Below are 18,831 nucleotides of genomic sequence, written 5' to 3' on the forward strand. Positions count from 1 at the left end.
TGGCAGAGGGTTCAATGAACCAAGCTGTCTCTCTACCGTTCCACTCTCGAACGGCACGCGGAAAAAACGAGCGCTTAAATTTTTATGTGCGAGCCCTGATTTCTCATATTTTACCGTGATGATCGTTTCTCCCTATGTAGGTGGGTGCCAACAGAATGTTTTCGCAATCTGAGGAGAAAACTGGTGATTGAAATTTTATGAAAAGGTCCCGTCGCAACGAAAAACGCCTTTGTTTTAATGATTGCCACTCCAATTCACGTATCATGTCTGTGGCACTATCTCCCCTATTTCGTGATACTACAAAACGAGCTGACCTTCTTAGAACTTTTTCGATGTCATCCACCAGTCCCACCTGATGCGGATCCCCCACCGCACAGCAATACTCCAGAATAGGGCGGAAAAGCGTGGTTTAAGCAGTCTTTGTTGCACCTTCTAAGTGTTCTGCCAATGAAGCGCAGTCTTTGGTTTGCTCTACCCACAATATTATCTATGTGATCGTTCCAATTTAGGCTATCCGAAATTGTAATCCCAAGCATTTAGTTGAATTTACTGCCTTAAGATTTGTGTGACTTATCACGTAATCGAAATTTAGCTGATTTATTTTAGTACTCATGTGAATAACTTTACAATTTTTTTTATTCAGGGTCAATTGGCACTTTTCGCACCGTACAGATATCTTATCTAAATCATTTTACAATTCGTTTTGGTCATCAGATGACTTTACAAGACGGTAAATTACAGCATCATCTGCAAACAATCTAACAGGGCTACTCAGATTGTCTTCTATGTCGTTAATATAGATCAGGATCAATAGAGGGCCTATAACACTTCCTTGGGGAACGCCGGTATTACTTCTGTTTTACTCGATGACTTTCCGTCTGTTACTACGAACTGTGACCTTTCTGACAGCACATCACGAATCCAGTCGCACAACTGAGGCGATATTCCGTAGGCACGCAGTTTGGTTAGAAGACGCTTGTGAAGAACGGTGTCAAAAGCCTTCTGGAAATCTAAAAATGTGGAATCAATTTGACATCCGCTGTCGACAGCACTCATTGCTTCATGAGTACAAAGAGCTAGTTGTGTTTCACAAGAACGATATTTTCTGAATCTGTGCTGACTATGTGTCAATAAATCGTTTTCTTCGAGGTACTTCATAATGTTCGAATACAGTATATGTTCCAAAACCCTACCGCAAATTGACGTTAGTGATATGGGCCTGTAATTTAGCGGATTAGTCCTACTTCCCTTTTTGGGTATTGGTGTGACTTGAGCAATTTCCCAGTCTTTAGGTACGGATCTTTCTGTGAGCGAGTGGCTGCATATAATTGCTAAATATGGAGCTATTTTATCGGCATACTCCGAGAGGAACCTGACTGGTATACAATCTGGACCGGAGGCCTTGCCTTTATAAAGTGATTTAAGCTGCTTCGTTACACCGAGTATATCTACTTCTATGTTTCTCATCTTGACAGTTGTTCTTGATTGGAATTCAGGAATATTTACTTCGTCTTCTTTGGTGAAGGAGTTTCGGAAAACCGTGTTTAATAACTCTGCTTTAGTGGCACTGTCATCAGTGACTTCACCGTTGTTATCGGGCAGTGAAAGTATTGATTGCGTCTTGCGTCTTTATGTATGACATGAATGTCTTTGTTTTCTGCCACATTTCGAGAAAGAATTTCGTTGTGGAAATTATGCATCTCGCATTGAAGTACGCGCTATATTTCGAACTTCTGCAAAACTTTGCCAATCTTGGGGATTTTGCATTCTTTTAAATTTGGCATGCTTTTTTCGTTGCAATAATGTATGGTGCAACATGCACCAAATGCAAATTCAAAGATTTTGTTTTTCTTTGCACACTATTGAAATTTCGTGCAGTGAGTTAAGTGCTCATTAAGGGGGGTAGGACGTCAAACGGGCCGACTTGGAGCAGGAGAGGCACCACAGGACATTTTAATTTCCACTGTCTATACTTTTACAAATAAATTCATAAAACTTTGTCAGCATGACCAGGAAGGATTCAGAATTGACACTCTTAGCAGTGGAAGTTCGAAAACATAACGAAATAATTTTTTTACATGTGAAATTTCATCATTTTTTTTTCACTTACTAATGGCAGCATTTGTTGCTATAGGTACACTTTTCTTCATAAGTAAGAGAGATTCTTCGATAAATTTTGCACAGCATGCAAACCATACTTAAAGGTGTATGAAACTCTAGAATTTTCCGAATCTATTAAAAACTGTGGTAAAAAATGAGGTAATTAACTATAAAATTTGTGTTTTTTCTAAACATGATGTTTAAAATATAACAGCTCATTCGTTTTTTCATAAATTTAATAAATTCTAGAGTTTCATACACCTGTAAGTATGGTATGTATGATATGAAAAATTCATCGAAGAATCTAACTTATGAAGGAAAGTGTACCTATAGCAACAAATGTAGACATTAGTAAGTGTAAAAAATGATGAAATTTCACACGTAAAAAAATTTAATTTGTTATATTTTCGAACTTCCTCTGCAATGACTGTGAATCCTGAATCCTCCTTGGTGATGCTGACAAAGTCTTACGAATTTATTTGTAAAAGTATAGACAGTGGAAATTAAAATGTCGTGTGATGCCTCTCGTGCTCCAAGTCGGCCCATTTGACGTCCTGCCCCCCTTAAATATCACAATAACTACCAACATTAGTGAAACCATAGGCAGTTCGTCGTGTAGCTGACGAGTACATTTGTAAGATACCAAAGAATCAATTCTTTTTCGTGAATAGTTTCTTTAAGGTCGTGTGAGGAAAAACTGCAGACAAAACTGAGCTTGGACGTCGTTCTGCTGGTAGCGTCTCTGCTACGGTGTGGCTGGCGGGCAGACCAGCAATCTGTGTGGCTGTGCGTCAAACTGACACACACAGACACACACACACACACACACACACACACACACACTGTCGGCGTTCTTTGTATTCCTACACTAACTGAGAATACCTTAGCACAGCATTAGATCTTAATACAAGTGAAAACTTTCCTCTTGCCAGTATCATCTCCAGAGCAGTGGTAGTGTGAGAAGAGGTCCAAAATGATAAAACGTATGTTAGTTGGTGGAGGGCACATTCTCTATAACTGGATCAACATTTCGTCGTACGCACGCTTCGTATACGACAGGTGAGCTGGGAAGGAGTTGCAGACGGACTGGGGCAGTTGGCCTGAGGTAACATTTCCAGGTGTCGAACCCCAAACTTCGGCAACAGTAGGTCGGTTGGCTGTGCCTATCAAATCCCGCACTGCAACATAGACTAGTTGTTAAGAGCAGACTAATTTAGATTACAGTATTAAAATATCGTTTTCCTAAATATATTGAATAATAAGGAAGGTAAATCTTTCCGTGACACAACGCTATAGACCCTTCTGGGCTTGTTTCATTGTGCTAGGCGCCCATTTTGGAAACCTTTGTGATCATGTGACACTGCACTATAGCTACAGGTTATAGAAATAGTATCTCTACTGTTTCTGTTGACATGTCCTGCAAAAAAACAAAAAAAAAAGTTTTATATCGTCAGTAGCGTTTAGTAAGTATACATTCTGGGTGTTCACAAATTTTTAAATTCAGATGAATATGAAAGTGTCAATTCAACAGCATCTGCTGCATAGCAGTTACGCTTATCAACATGCGTCTTCAACTTCAGCCGGCGATTTCAGCGATAATAATAATAATATGCATATCTTGTCCGAAAAAAGAAAGAGAAGTTTTTGTGTAATTTTGTTGTTTTGTACATAATTAAATGCAATTTTTGAGAAGAACGAAATAATGTTTAAGCTTTCACTACTCTCCATTTCGCATTTTTGTGTAAGTGGGAGTTTCAGTGCATTTTTTATCTTGTCAGACAAACGTAAAACATCCCTAATACATGTATTAGTTACTGAATTAACTTCCGGGTTGAAAATCAGGCATTCTTAAATTACACTCAACTTACACAAAACTTTGTTAAATGTTCGTTTGTAGTCACGGTTATTTGATTTCGTCACTCTCTCAGACAACGGATCTGGTCTGGGTGGTGCTAATTCCTTTGCGGTTAACTTTTCCCGGTAATTTCCTTTTCTTCTAACTACAGATTCCACAGAGTTCAGGTCGACAATGCACAGGAAAGCTGATTCCTGCACAGGAAGCAACCGACTGCAGACACAAACTGCCATTTGCGGACGTCAGTAAGTTCAGGTAGTACGATCTACCGACAAGGTCACTCGACTAGAATACAAATGAGGTGCTGACAACCATAAAGGCCAAACGTACACCGTCTTTGATCCCACATTTTAGTGAGGAACCAGTGAGACAGCTTTTTCGGAATGTTGATATGTACGTACAATGTGGGCTTACAGTACTGATAAAACAGACCCGCCGTAAGATCAACAGATGTCAGAAGTGCTGTGTCGTCCGAACAATACACAGCCAGGGCCAAAGCACCACAGGGGCAAAGATGCGATGTGGAGCGAGTGCCGTAGAGACTCTCCATTCGCGCGAATTCCACCACCGCCACGGGTGACGGTGACGATGAAGATATCGACTTCGCCAATGCCAATGACCAGACAAGGGACAGAAGCCCACTCAGAAGAGCAGGTCTCACCCACGTGGTTATAGATCATCGCCCGGGGCTGGCGCAGAGAGGGAACATCGTTTAGTGAACTCTTAGAAATTAAGAGACAATTATCGTAAATTGCATTGCTATGTACTTTGAAGTTTACCTACAATTATTTGCACTTAGCCATTGAGGGACTTTTTTGCCTTTTATTACAAGCAGTGTTGCAGATTTAATCATTCAACAAGTCACAAAGGTAATTAAACGTTTTTAACTCATTTGTGTGACTTTGTTACTACACTACCTGCCATTAAAATTGCTACACCAAGAAGAAATGCAGATGATAAACGGGTATTCATTGGAGAAATATATTACACTAGAACTGACATATGATTACACTTTCACGCAATTTGGGTGCATAGATCCTGAGAAATCACTACCCAGAACAACCACTTCTGGCCGTAATGGTTCAAATGGCTCTGAGCACTATGGGACTCAACTACTGTGGTCATTAGTCCCCTAGAACTGAGAACTACTTAAACCTAACTAACCTAAGGACATCACAAACATCCATGCCCGAGGCAGGATTCGAACCTGCGACCGTAGCAGTCGCACGGTTCCGGACTGCGCGCCTAGAACCGCGAGACCACCGCGGCCGGCTCTGGCCGTAATAACGGCCCTGATACGCCTGGGCACTGAGTCAAACAGAGCTTGGATGGCGTGTACAGGTACAACACGATACCACAGGTACAACACGATACCACAGGTACAACACGATACCACAGGTACAACACGATACCACAGTTCATCAGGACTAGTAACTGGCGTATTGTGACGAGCCAGTTGCTCGGCCACCATTGACCAGACGTTTTCAGTTGGTGAGAGATCTGGAGAATGTGCTGGCCAGGGCAGCAGTCGAACATTTTCTGCATCCAGAAAAGCCCGTACAGGACCTACAACATGCGGTCGTGCATTATCCTGCTGAAATGTAGGGTTTCGCAGGGATCGAATGAAGGGTAGAGCCACGGGTCGTAACACATCTGAAATGTAACGTGCACTGTTCAAAGTGCCGTCAGTGCGAACAAGAGGTGACCGAAACGTGTAACCCCATACCATCACGCCGGGTGATACGCCAGTATGGCGATGACGAATGCACGCTTCCAATGTGCGTTGACCTCGATGTCGCCAAACATGGATGCGAACATCACGATGCTGTAAACAGAACCTGGATTCATCCGAAAAAATGACGTTTTGCCATTCGTGCACCCAGGTTCGTCGTTGAGTACACCATCGCAGCCGCTCCTGTCTATGATGCAGAGTCAAGGGTAACCGCAGCCTCGGTCTCCGAGCTGATAGTCCGTGCTGCTGCAAACGTCGTCGAACTGTTCGTGCAGATGGTTGTTGTCTTGCAAACGTCCGCATCTGTTGACTCAGGGATCGAGACGTGGTTGCACGATCCGTTACCGCCGTGCGGATAAGATGCCTGTCATCTCGACTGCTAGTGATAAGATTCCGTGGGGATCCAGCACGGCGTTCCGTATTACCCTCCCAACCCACCGATTCCATATTCTGCTAACAGTCATTGGATCTCGACAAACGCGAGCAGCAACGTCGCGATACGATAAACCGCAATCGCGATAGGCTACAATCCGATCTTTATCAAAGTCGGAAACGTGATGGTACGCATTTCTCCTCCTTACGAGGCATCACAACAACGTTTCACCAGGCAACGCCGGTCAACTGCTGTTTCTGTATGAGAAATCGGTTGGAAACTTTCCTCATGTCAGCACGTTGTAGGTGTTGCCACCTGCGCCAACCTTGTGTGAATGCTCTAAAAAGCTAATGATTTGCATATCACAGCATCTTCTTTCTGTGGGTTAAATTTCGCTTCTGTAGCACATCTTCGTGGTGTAGCAATTTTAATGGGCAGTAGTGTAATTTGTTGGAGATTTGCAGAACCTTCGTTCTCTTGTCCTGTTACCTGACCCTGGGGTATAGCGGCGTAACAGCGGCAGGGAGGAATTGTCTTACCAGTGTACTGCACCATGCGCTGTGCCGTGAGCCCACGAGCTCGGCCTGCCGTAACAGCGGTGGCAACTCGGCCTCCACAGCAATAGCGACGAGGCCTTCACTTAACTGGTGACGGGAGTCTACAAAAAGAAGCGTAAATAAATGCTAGATTGTCACAATCGACGATGGTGTGCTTTACGGTTCTCGGCGCCACAATTGATTACTGTATGATACAATCCAAAACTTACTCAGAATGCCACAAAATAGGTTTTTCTGTCAGTATAAATATCACATACTGATGTCCGATCTAACTTTACTATGTAGTGAGTGAATTGGCATATCTAAGGAATGTGCTAGCACCTGGTGGCATTGACGTAAACTTGTATGGTAAAGGCTAGCTGTGCATGCCATGATCTGTGCACATTGCTCATCGACTCTGTATGTATGTGGAGCAAAAGCTCCTTAAAATTGGCCCAACCGATGGTGTGCTCGCGACCCTGATGCCAGATTTTACCAACACAGCACAATAGATTCAGTGCGACATATTTCAGATTACCGCCTCCAGATTACATTTAACAGCATTCGAAGAAAAGTAACCAATAAATCCGCTAGGTGTCAAAAGTTAGGTGTTAACGTGTACTTTTACTCTTGCACAACAGCTGATATTGTGTTGTTCAAGATCTGTAGCTGTACACCTGTGGCATCTGCCTGAAACAGAAGCATATCACAGTGTTGTAACTTACTTGGTAACGGGTTACATTTGCCAGCTGTTTGTTGCTTGTCACAGGTCTACGTGCACCTGAGGGTATTGCATAAATGGTTCAAATGGCTCTGAGCACTATGGGACTTAACATCTGTGGTCATCAGTCCCCTAGAACTTAGAACTACTTAAATCTAACTAACCTAAGGACATCACACACATCCATGCCCGAGGCAGGATTCGAACCTGCGACCGTAGCAGTCGCGTGGTTCCGGGCTGTGCGCCTAGAACCGCTAGACCACGGTATTGCATAAGGGCAAAGCCCTGATCACTGACGACTTGTTTCAGAACTATATACTTATATGGAAATGGTGTCTGTTCTTTCGGACAGACACCATTGATGACCTGCAGCCGCCTAGAACGAAATTAGAATGATACTGTTTCAGACATGTCCAAAAGAACAGACACCGTATCCGTATAAATATATAGTTGTGGCAATACCGGCCATGACCTTTTTCTTCTGTGCGGATGCACACACATTCGTCGAAATCTTATGGGACTTGGTTAGAATGCCTTCCACGAGTCATGAGTGTGTTGGGGTGGCACGCTACGTACGTAGTGTGTGGACATACAAGGTGAGAATGTGGGTCTCACAGGGACCGTGCAAGGGATAAGTCCCTGCAGTCGCGCTATCCTCTGTGCCCTCGGTGGCACAGATGGATCACACACCGTCTGACTTGTGCCGCGACCAGCGAGTGCTGGCTACTGACCCAGCGCATGCTGGCATTGCTCTTGCGGCAATTGCCGGAGTCTATCTCCCCGGATGATACACTGCGCCCCGACGGCGTATACTTTCCATCAACCAGGACGAACGCCGTTGGCTGGCTAAAAGGCGTGGCCCTTTACTACATATTTTGTGAAGCTCCCAAAGGCCCACTCGACTTTTGTCCCTATTGATGACGACATGTGCAGCTTTCAGCCGCCACCCGAAGTACAGAACCCGTTTCGCAAATTATTTAGCTTCATTATTTACGGATCCTCCTGCTCACTGCGGCGTTCCGGGTATGAGACGCTGAAAATGAAGAAGAATCCTCGAGCATATTGATCCTCTACGGACGGATTATGGGGGAACCCCTCCCAACAGACGAGAAGACGACTCGGACGCTCGGCTACGGCGGTTGTAGGATCCTTTTTGTAATGAAACCAAAAGAAATCCAAAAATACAAAAAAATTAAAAATGTTACAAAAAAATTTTAAAAAAGGAAAAATTAAATAAATAAATAAATAAAACAACATAGACCAACCCACTACATCCTCTTCCTGGTGATGGCCAGGCTTCGGGTGTTGACCCCTGCCCTACCCGTCATCTTGCTCTTGCAGCGGTTTGTCCCAGCTATCTTGTCCACCCAAAATATCTCTGGAACAATAACAGCTATTGGAAAACGACTTTCGCCGGTATCAATGTAGGGCTGGGGCCCATGAATGTACATATTTGGAATCATTCTAAAACGAAAGCACATGTGTTTTTTAACACAAATTTATGTTTTTTTTAAATGGACCTCCTATATTTTTTCTTCAGCAATCCATAGCATGACAAAGTACATACACAATGGCGTTGATTGCATCGCAATATTCCCATTACATCCCGAGATATTGAGACGCGAAGTTGACGCTTGAAACACCCGGCATGCGCTGCTAGCGCACGTCCTGAGGCTCAGGCGTGAACCCCATGCTGCCCATAATCGCGATGTCATTGACAAGTAAGTGTCCCTCTTGATAAGTATGGAGGTGTGATTACACATGTCAATCACATCGCGATTACGGGCAGCATGGGGTTCACGCCTGAGCCTCAGGAAGTGCGCTAGCAGCGCATGTCGGGTGTTTCAAGCGTCAGCTTCGCGTCAGTATCTCGGGATGTAATGGGAATATTGCGATGCAATCAACGCCATTGGGTATGTGCTTTGTCATGCTATGGATTGCTGAAGAAAAAATATAGGAGGTACGTTTAAAAAAACAAAGTTTGTGTTAAAAAACACATATGCTTTCGTTTTAGAATGTTTCCAAATATGTACATTCATGGGCCCCAGCCCTACATTGATACCGGTGAAAGTCGTTTTCCAATAGCTGTTATTGTTCCACAGATATTTTGGGTGGACAAGATAGCTGGGACACCCTGGATATAAACACCGTCGATGTCTGGTAAGTGGAGAGTGGTTCGAATCTCTCTTACAGGAAACCTTTTCTTACTTTTATTGAAGTTCTATTTTTTGTCAAGTAGAAATTATAATGAACAAATATTGAATTAAAATTTTCTAAAAAAAAAATGTATAGAGCATGTGCCATGTAAGTAGGAGATCCCAAGTTCGAGTCCCGGTCGGGGCACACATTTTCACCTGTCCCCGTCGATATATATCAACGCCCGTCGGCAGCTGACGGTATTAATATGATTCTAATTTTGTTTCAGAACCGTCCACAATGGCAGCTGCCAACGAGATGCAGGAGGCTGCGGCCGCAGGCAGGGGGGACAGTGAGGAGGTGACGCCGGTGGCGGGCGACACGCGTCTCCAGGCAGGCGGGAGCTCCTTGTTCGCAGCCACGTTCCAGCACGACACGCCGGAGGCCAGTGGCAGAGAGGTCGCGGTCCCCGACGTGGAGGGTCCAGCACTCCGGGAGCTGCCGGTCTACGTGTATTCCCTCCGGGCCCCCCGGCTGTCCAGTATGGCCGCCCTACTGGAAGCTGCGGACACCGACTGTGTCCCCGGGCTGAAGGGAGACTGTGAGCGGGAGCTGGCCGCTCAGCTGACAGTGGAGAACGCGGCAGCCACAGCGGTGCTGGCAGTCGGGCACTCGTGTCTCAGCCTCACAGAGGCCGCTGTCGCCTTCATAAAGGCCAACTTGCAAGTGTTAGCCACACAGGGCTGGGCCGATGCAGTCCTCAACCACCCTGATGAAGTGGCCGAAGTGAGTCGGCTGCTCGGTGAGCCGTCGCCAGAATACAGGTAAGCACGGCGTAACATGAAACTTCCTGGCAGATTAAAACTGTGTGCCGGACCGAGACTCGAACTCGGGCAAGTGCTCTACCGACTGAGCTACCCGAGCACGACTCACGCCCCGTCCTCACAGCTTTAGTTCTGCCAGTAACTCGTCTCCTACCTTACAAACTTTACAGAGGCTCTACTGCGAACCTTGCAGAACTAGCACTCCTGGAAGAAAGGATATTGCGGAGATATGGCTTAGCCACAGCCTGGGGTATGTTCCCGGAATGAGATCCTTTCTTCCAGGAGCGCTAGTTCTGCAAGATTCGCAGGAGAGTTTCTGTAAAGTTTGGAAGGTAGGAGACGAGGTACTGGCAGAAGTAAAGCTGTGAGGACGGGGCGTGAGTCGTGCTTGGGTAGCTCAGTCGGTAGAGCACTTGCCTGCGGAAGGCAAAGGTCCCGAGTTCGAGTCTCGGTCCTGCACACAGTTTTAATCTACCAGGAAGTTTCATATCAGCGCACACTCCGCTGCAGAGTGAAAGTCTCATTCTGGCAGCATAATGTGCTCACCCGTTTTATATATATATATATATATATATATATATATATATATATATATATATATATATATATATATATATATATACTCTTTTCAACCTGTACTTGGAAAATATGATTGACCAATGCTCATTAGATGACAAAGGAGTAGAAATTGGAGGAAGAAGAGTAGGGTGTTTGTGATTTGCTGATGACATGGTCCTTCTAGCCACAGGGGAAAAAGAGTTACAGGATTTGGTGGACACCATTGCAACTAACGGAAAAAAATATGGAATGAAAATTAACACAAATAAAACAAAAGTATTGGCAATAGGAGGAAATAAGGAAATAAAAATTGTGCTGAATGGAGAAACACTAGAACAGGTGCAAAATTTTAAGTATCTTGGAAGCAGGATAGACACCGACTGGAAGTGCACCACAGAAATTAAAACAAGGATAGCAATGGCAAAAGAGGCGTTTTATAAGAAAAGGAGAATTTTCTGCAGCGGTCTGGACAGAGAACTCAGAAAGAGACTCATAAAATGTCTTGTATGGAGTGTTCTTCTAGATGGCGCTGAAACATGGACTATGAGGAAAAAAGACAGAGAAACGCTGGAGGCTTTTGAGATCTGGACATGGCGGAAGATGCAAAGAATAAGTTGGATGGACAGAGTAAAAAATGAAGAGGTACTGAGAAGAGCGGGAGAGAAAAGACAGTTACTAGATGTAATAAAGAGAAGAAAAAGAAATTGGATTGGGCATATATTAAGAAAGAATGACGGACTTATAAAAACAGTTTTAGTAGGTTATGTAGAAGGGAAAAGGAAGCGAGGAAGGAAGAGATTCCAGATACTGTATGACATGATGGACGGTACAACATACAGCAGCCTTAAGAAGGAAGCAATGGATCGCAGAAAATGGAGAGGCAAAGGACCTGCTAATATAGCAGATAACTGATGATATATATATATATATATATATATATATATATATATATATATATATATATATATATATATATATACACTCCTGGAAATTGAAATAAGAACACCGTGAATTCATTGTCCCAGGAAGGGGAAACTTTATTGACACATTCCTGGGGTCAGATACATCACATGATCACACTGACAGAACCACAGGCACATAGACACAGGCAACAGAGCATGCACAATGTCGGCACTAGTACAGTGTATATCCACCTTTCGCAGCAATGCAGGCTGCTATTCTCCCATGGAGACGATCGTAGAGATGCTGGATGTAGTCCTGTGGAACGGCTTGCCATGCCATTTCCACCTGGCACCTCAGTTGGACCAGCGTTCATGCTGGACGTGCAGACCGCGTGAGACGACGCTTCATCCAGTCCCAAACATGCTCAATGGGGGACAGATCCGGAGATCTTGCTGGCCAGGGTAGTTGACTTACACCTTCTAGAGCACGTTGGGTGGCACAGGATACATGCGGACGTGCATTGTCCTGTTGGAACAGCAAGTTCCCTTGCCGGTCTAGGAATGGTAGAACGATGGGTTCGATGACGGTTTGGATGTACCGTGCACTATTCAGTGTCCCCTCTACGATCACCAGTGGTGTACGGCCAGTGTAGGAGATCGCTCCCCACACCATGATGCCGGGTGTTGGCCCTGTGTGCCTCGGTCGTATGCAGTCCTGATTGTGGCGCTCACCTGCACGGCGCCAAACATGCATACCACCATCATTGGCACCAAGGCAGAAGCGACTCTCATCGCTGAAGACGACACGTCTCCATTCGTCCCTTCACGCCTGTCGCGACACCACTGGAGGCGGGCTGCACGATGTTGGGGCGTGAGCGGAAGACGGCCTAACGGTGTGCGGGACCGTAGCCCAGCTTCACGGAGAAGGAGCAACAGTGTCCCTAATTTGCTGGGAAGTGGCGGTGCGGTCCCCTACGACACTGCGTAGGATCCTACGGTCTTGGCGTGCATCCGTGCGTCGCTGCGGTCCGGTCCCAGGTCGACGGGCACGTGCACCTTCCGCCGACCACTGGCGACAACATCGATGTACTGTGGAGACCTCACGCCCCACGTGTTGAGCAATTCGGCAGTACGTCCACCCGGACTCCCGCATGCCCACTATACGCCCTCGCTCAAAGTCCGTCAACTGCACATACGGTTCACGCCCACGCTGTCGCGGCATGCTACCAGTGTTAAAGACTGCGATGGAGCTCCGTATGCCACGGCAAACTGGCTGACACTGACGGCGGCGGTGCACAAATGCTGCGCAGCTAGCGCCATTCGACGGCCAACACCGCGGTTCCTGGTGTGTCCGCTGTGCCGTGCGTGTGATCATTGCTTGTACAGCCCTCTCGCAGTGTCCGGAGCAAGTATGGTGGGTCTGACACACCGGTGTCAATGTGTTCTTTTTTCCATTTCCAGGAGTGTGTGTATATATATATATATATATATATATATATATATATATATATATATATATATATATATATGTGTGTGTGTGTGTGTGTGTGTGTGTGTGTGTGTGTTTTATTGTAAATACAAACCCGGGACTGTGAACTGACAGCCTAAATGTGCCGTTAAATCAAAGCCATTTCACTTGCACGAAACTGAAGAGAATGCTGTGTTTCCGAAAACGGATCTTATTCATAAGCAAATAAATAAGCAAACCAATATTTTCACACTCAGTAGACTTGATCAGTGCGAACTGTTCAAGAAAAAAAAAACGTAACTGTATAATAAAAGTAATGTCGACCTGTGTAACACTGCAACCTGAAACACACGAAAATTTCTCCACTGACCTACGGCTCTGGTAAAATAAAGAAACTGACAGAACCTACATTGCGCAAAGGAAACGAAACAATCACACATTATGAATCTCACCTGCAAAATGAAGCACTGGCAGAAACAGCAACACAGCAAGACTCAGCAACAGCTAAAAAAATCCTGCTTAAAACTAACTATAGTTGGTCCAGGGAAATTGGGTTGATAATCTTGACAGAGTGTGCCAATGAAACACATGACTTAACAGTGAAATGAATACGCCTAGCTGCAAACAGGCGTTGATATGCCAACGGGGGCAGTTGAAAATGTGTGCCCTGGAGGAACTCGAACCCGGGATCTCCTGCTTACATGGCAGACGCTCTATCCATCTGAGCCACGAAGACACAGAGAATAGTGCGACTGCAGGGACTTATCTTTGACACGCCTACCGTGAGACCTACATTCCCAACTTATTGCGCCGCACTATATTCATAGTGCCCCTGCTCATTAGACTCATTACTCGGGGCTTTTTGCCAATTCCCGTAGGAGTTCGGGCACTGTTTGTGCATCTGCACAGAAGAAGATGGTCAAATGGCCGGTGAGCCTTAACTATATACCAGGTGATCAAAAAGTCAGTATAAATTTGAGAACTTAATAAACCACGGAATAATGTAGATAGGTAAAAATTGACACACATACTTGGAATGACATGGGGTTTTATTAGAACCAAAAGAAAAACGAAGTTCACAAAATATCCGACAGATGGCGCTGGACAGCAAAACGTCAGTTACTGCACATGACAATCGTGTATAAAAAGAGCTGCAATGAGAGAATCAGTTGCGCCAGCAGTTGACGTTGACGTTGATGTTGATGTTGACGTTACCTGTAAAGGCGCTTTTAGTGAAGCTGTATTATCAGAATGGGGAATGTGCTAGTTCAGATCATATCGCTATAGGAAGGGGATTCGAACGGGTGAAGGTCCGTCGACAAATGCAGCTGTCGCGAGAATAATCTCGAAGTTCGAGGCCACGGGTTGTTTAGACGATAGACCCCGTAGTGGCCGACCGAGCACAAGGCGTAATGTTGCTGAGACAGTTCAGGAAGAAATGGAGACTCTAGCGGGTTCGTCTATGCACGGGGAAGTCAGCGCTCGTGCAGTCGCACGACGCACCGGCATTCCATACACTACTGTTTGGTTGGCACTGAGGCGGACCCTCCGATGCTATCCGTACAAAATCCATCGGCATCGTGAACTGTTACCTGGCGATTTAGTGAAGCGGAGGGCATTTGCGGTGTGGGCGTTTCAAAAGATGGCGGAAGATGACGATTGGTTGAGTAACGTGTTGTGGACCGACGAAGCATTTCATGCTCCGAGAGTCTGTCACCTCCCACATCTGCAGAATTTGGGCTACCGAAAATCCTAGAACTATTTTGGAAACTCCATTATACGACGAGAAAGTCACGGTATGGGTTGGATTTACCACATCTACAGTTATCGGGCCTTTTTTCTTCGAGGAAATGCATGATTCTGGTTTTGTAACTGCTACCGTGACGAGTGAGAGGTACGCCGATATGTTACAGAATCGCATCATCCCTAGCCTGGATGATAAACACCTGCTGGAATGTACGGTGTTTATGCAGGATGGCGCTCCACCCCATATTCCTAGACGCTTGAAAGATCTCTTGCGCGCGTCGTTTGGCTATGATCGTGTGCTCAGCCGCCAGTTTCGTCATTCTTGGCCTCCCAGGTCCCCAGACCTCAGTCCGTGCGATTATTGCCATTGGGGTTATCTGAAGTCGCAAGTGTATCGTGATCGACCGACATCTCTAGGGAAGCTGAAAGACAACATCCGACGCCAATGCCTCACCATAACTCCGGACATGCTTTACAGTGCTGTTCACAACATTATTCCTCGACTACAGCTATTGTTGAGGAATGATGGTGGACATATTGAGCATTTCCTGTAAAGAACTTCATCTTTGCTTTGTCTTACTTTGTTATGCTAATTATTGCTATTCTGATCAGATGAAGCGCCATCTGTCGGACATTTTTTGAACTTATGTATATTTTTGGTTCTAATAAAACCCCATGTCATTCCAAGCATGTGTGTCAATTTGTACCTCTCTATCTACATTATTCCGTGATTTATTCCGTTTTCAAATTTATACTGATTTTTGATCACCCTGTATACACGACTTAACCTTTAAGTACAGAAATTTCAGTTAGGAGGGAACCGGCAAAAAAAAAAAAAAAAAAAAAATCCAATTATGAACTCTAATATGAAAATTAATTTAATCTAATAACTTCCATGGTACTGTAAATTAAGTCAGAAGATCAATCAATAGAATAATTATCAAACACTAGACTGGGACGATGGAGAAGTGGAACAACAACACAAGTCTAGAAAAATAAAAATAAACCTTTTATCTCATCAAATAATACCTTGTTCTTCATTTCAAAACTTTTTTTATGTCCGTTTGCTATCCACCCTTTGTTCTGAGTCATCATTCCTCCTCTTAATAAATCTCCAGTTCACACAGGTCCAAAAGTGTGTCCATGCATTACACTGCACACTTAACGAATCACGCAGATATCCACTACTGACTTTCAAAGATTCTACGACTCCACTGTGCTACCATCGCAGACACAGATACCGTTGCTTTACAACTATTTCTCTGACCATAATTTTTCAAATACATCATTTTCCTTTACAAATATTAACACATTCTATGTTGTTGTTGTGTCTTCAGTCCAGAGACTGCTCTGATGCAGCTCCCCATGCTACTCTATCCTGTGTAAGCTTCTTCATCTCCCAGTACCTACTGCAACCCACATCCTTCTGAATCTGTTTAGTGTATTCATCTCTTTGCCTCCCTCCAATACTAAATTGGTGATCCCTTGATGCCTCAGAACATATCCTACCAACCGATCCCTCGTTCTAGTCAAGTTGTGCCACAAATTTCTCTTCTCTCCAATTCTATTCAATACCTCCTCATTAGTTATGTGATCTACCAATCTAAGCTTCAGCATTCTTCTGTAGCACCACATTTCGAAAGTTTCTATTCTCTTCCTGTCTAAACTATTTATCGTCCACGTATCACTTCCATACATGGCTACACTCCATACAAATACTTTCAGAAACGACTTCCTGACACTTAAATCTATAATCGAAGTTAACAAATTTCTTTTCTTCAGAAACGCTTTCCTTGCCATTGCCGGTCTACATTTTATATCCTCTCTACTTCGACCATCATCAGTTATTTTGCTCCCCAAATAGCAAAACTCCTTTACTACTTTAAGTGTCTCATTTCCTAATCTAATTCCCTCAGCATCACCCGATTTAATTCGACCACATTCCATATCCTCGTTTTGCTTTTGTTGATGTTCATCTTATATCCTCCTTTCAAGACACTGCCCATTCCGTTCAGTTGCTCTTCTAGGTCCTTTGCTGTCTCTGACAGAATTACAATGTCGTTGGCGAAACTCAAAGTTTTTGTTTCTTCTCCATGGATTTTAATTCCTACTCCGAATTTTTCTTTCGTTTTCTTTACTGCTTGCTCAATATACAGATTGAATAACATCGGGGAGAGGCTACAACCCTGTCTCACTCCCTTCCCAACCACTGCTTCCCTTACATGCGCCTGGACTCTTATAATTGCCATCTGGTTTCTGTACAGTTTGTAAATAGCCTTTCGCTCCCTGTATTTTACCCCTACCACCTTCAGAAATTGAAAGAGAGTATTCCAGTCAACATTGTCAAAAGCTTTCTCTAAATCTACAGATGCAGAGAAACGCAGGTTTCCTGAATCTATTCAATAACGTCATCAAAAAATAGCCACCTTGCACCATTCTCCAAGGTAATTAGAAGAAACCGTAACTTTACGTAAGAAAATAAGGCTGAAAATTAGATTTACTAGAAAAACTTCAAATTTATAAACATCCTGTTAGAGAGACGGTAACATTTTGAACTATCAGTTGCAATACGCGAGTGAGCACTCCCTTGCTGGCTTTAAAATACCGCTCGCGGACACGTAAGACGTGTTTACCGATCTCCGCTAACATCGGCGAATGCGCACCGTTTTCTTCAAAATATTTTTTTCTCTATTGTTGAGCTACTGACATTTCATATTACTGGGTTTCGTTTTTCGTGGCTTTTTCATCACATGTTCCTACAGTTGGCATTCCGAAAAGAAAAACTGAATTAGTACAGTTAAGCAGAAGATTCTCATTTTTTTATGTTGTACCTTTATCCATTTTATTCTTTCCTCCACTTTTCCGAAACAGAAGCAATTTTTTCTAATAGAATTCTTATCTTCCCCACATTACATTTACGTGCAGTCTCACTCTGGTGCATACATGTTTCACAGATAATTTTGTATTTAATGCATACCTCTAAGAGTATTGCTTATCACTAGTCTTCTATAAGAGAATGTCACTTTGCTTTAATGTAAAATTACGTTAATTGCTACCAACAAGATGCAGTATATACCGCCTGCTGCATTCCAATTTTTCTTTATTGCTTAAGCTTCAGTAGTGTTAAGCGTAAGTTTCTCTTTTTAGTGACGTTGTCTTTGCTCCTTACCCATGTATTTTTAACAGTGGTGCTTTGTAAATAGAACTCTCTTCTGCACGCTGAATTTACATACAGTATTACTCTGTCAGCAAATGTGTTATAGATTTTATGCGTAATGTATATCTGTAAATTTATCGCTTGTTAGTAGCCTGGTAGTGGAAATTTTCATTCTTACTTTAATGTAAAATGCTGTTACTGAACGCAATCCAAGCGTACTTCTTACGCACATGTACTTAGCACCCTCCGCACCCCAAATTTTCCTCATCGATTGAGCCTGTACTTGTGAACAGTTGACCTTTCTCTGAAATGCTGAATACTTAGGTTACCAAATATTTTATCCTTTGGACTCACGTTATAATTTTATATAGACAAGAGCCTTTACCAATGGGCGAATACATTTGTGCATTTATTCTGACATACGCTGAATTTATTCTGGCTGCTGTCCCTAAGCCATGGTATGTGATGTTTCTCGTTTTCACATCAATTATGTATTAGGCAATAGCCGCTCAGCTTCAGCTAATGTAATTTACCACCCTGTGGTGTAACTATTGAGTACACTTACCTTACAAATATTTCGCGATTATTGATATTTTGTTAGATACGTAAAAATAGTTTGTAACCTTTTGTATACGTTTATAGGACCGACTTATTCTGAAGAAGATTTTTTAGAAATATCGTAACCTGGACCAAGGGCTAAATAAACCTTTGGTTTGAAACTCG

At 43.8% G+C, this 18,831-nt stretch overlaps 1 protein-coding gene across 1 annotated transcript in view; it reads left to right on the forward strand.

Moving 5' to 3' along the window:
- Positions 1-18,831, forward strand: part of LOC126213542 (poly [ADP-ribose] polymerase tankyrase-1-like) — a 560,647-nt gene that overhangs the window by 35,036 nt on the left and 506,780 nt on the right. Inside the window, exon 2 of the mRNA XM_049941388.1 lies at positions 9,743-10,179. Coding sequence (XP_049797345.1) covers positions 9,754-10,179 — 426 coding nt within the window. The 5' untranslated portion in view covers positions 9,743-9,753. The remainder of the gene's footprint in view (positions 1-9,742; positions 10,180-18,831) is intronic.

This window comes from Schistocerca nitens, chromosome 11, assembly GCF_023898315.1.
Source record: "Schistocerca nitens isolate TAMUIC-IGC-003100 chromosome 11, iqSchNite1.1, whole genome shotgun sequence".
In the NCBI taxonomy this organism is placed as follows: domain Eukaryota; kingdom Metazoa; phylum Arthropoda; class Insecta; order Orthoptera; family Acrididae; genus Schistocerca; species Schistocerca nitens.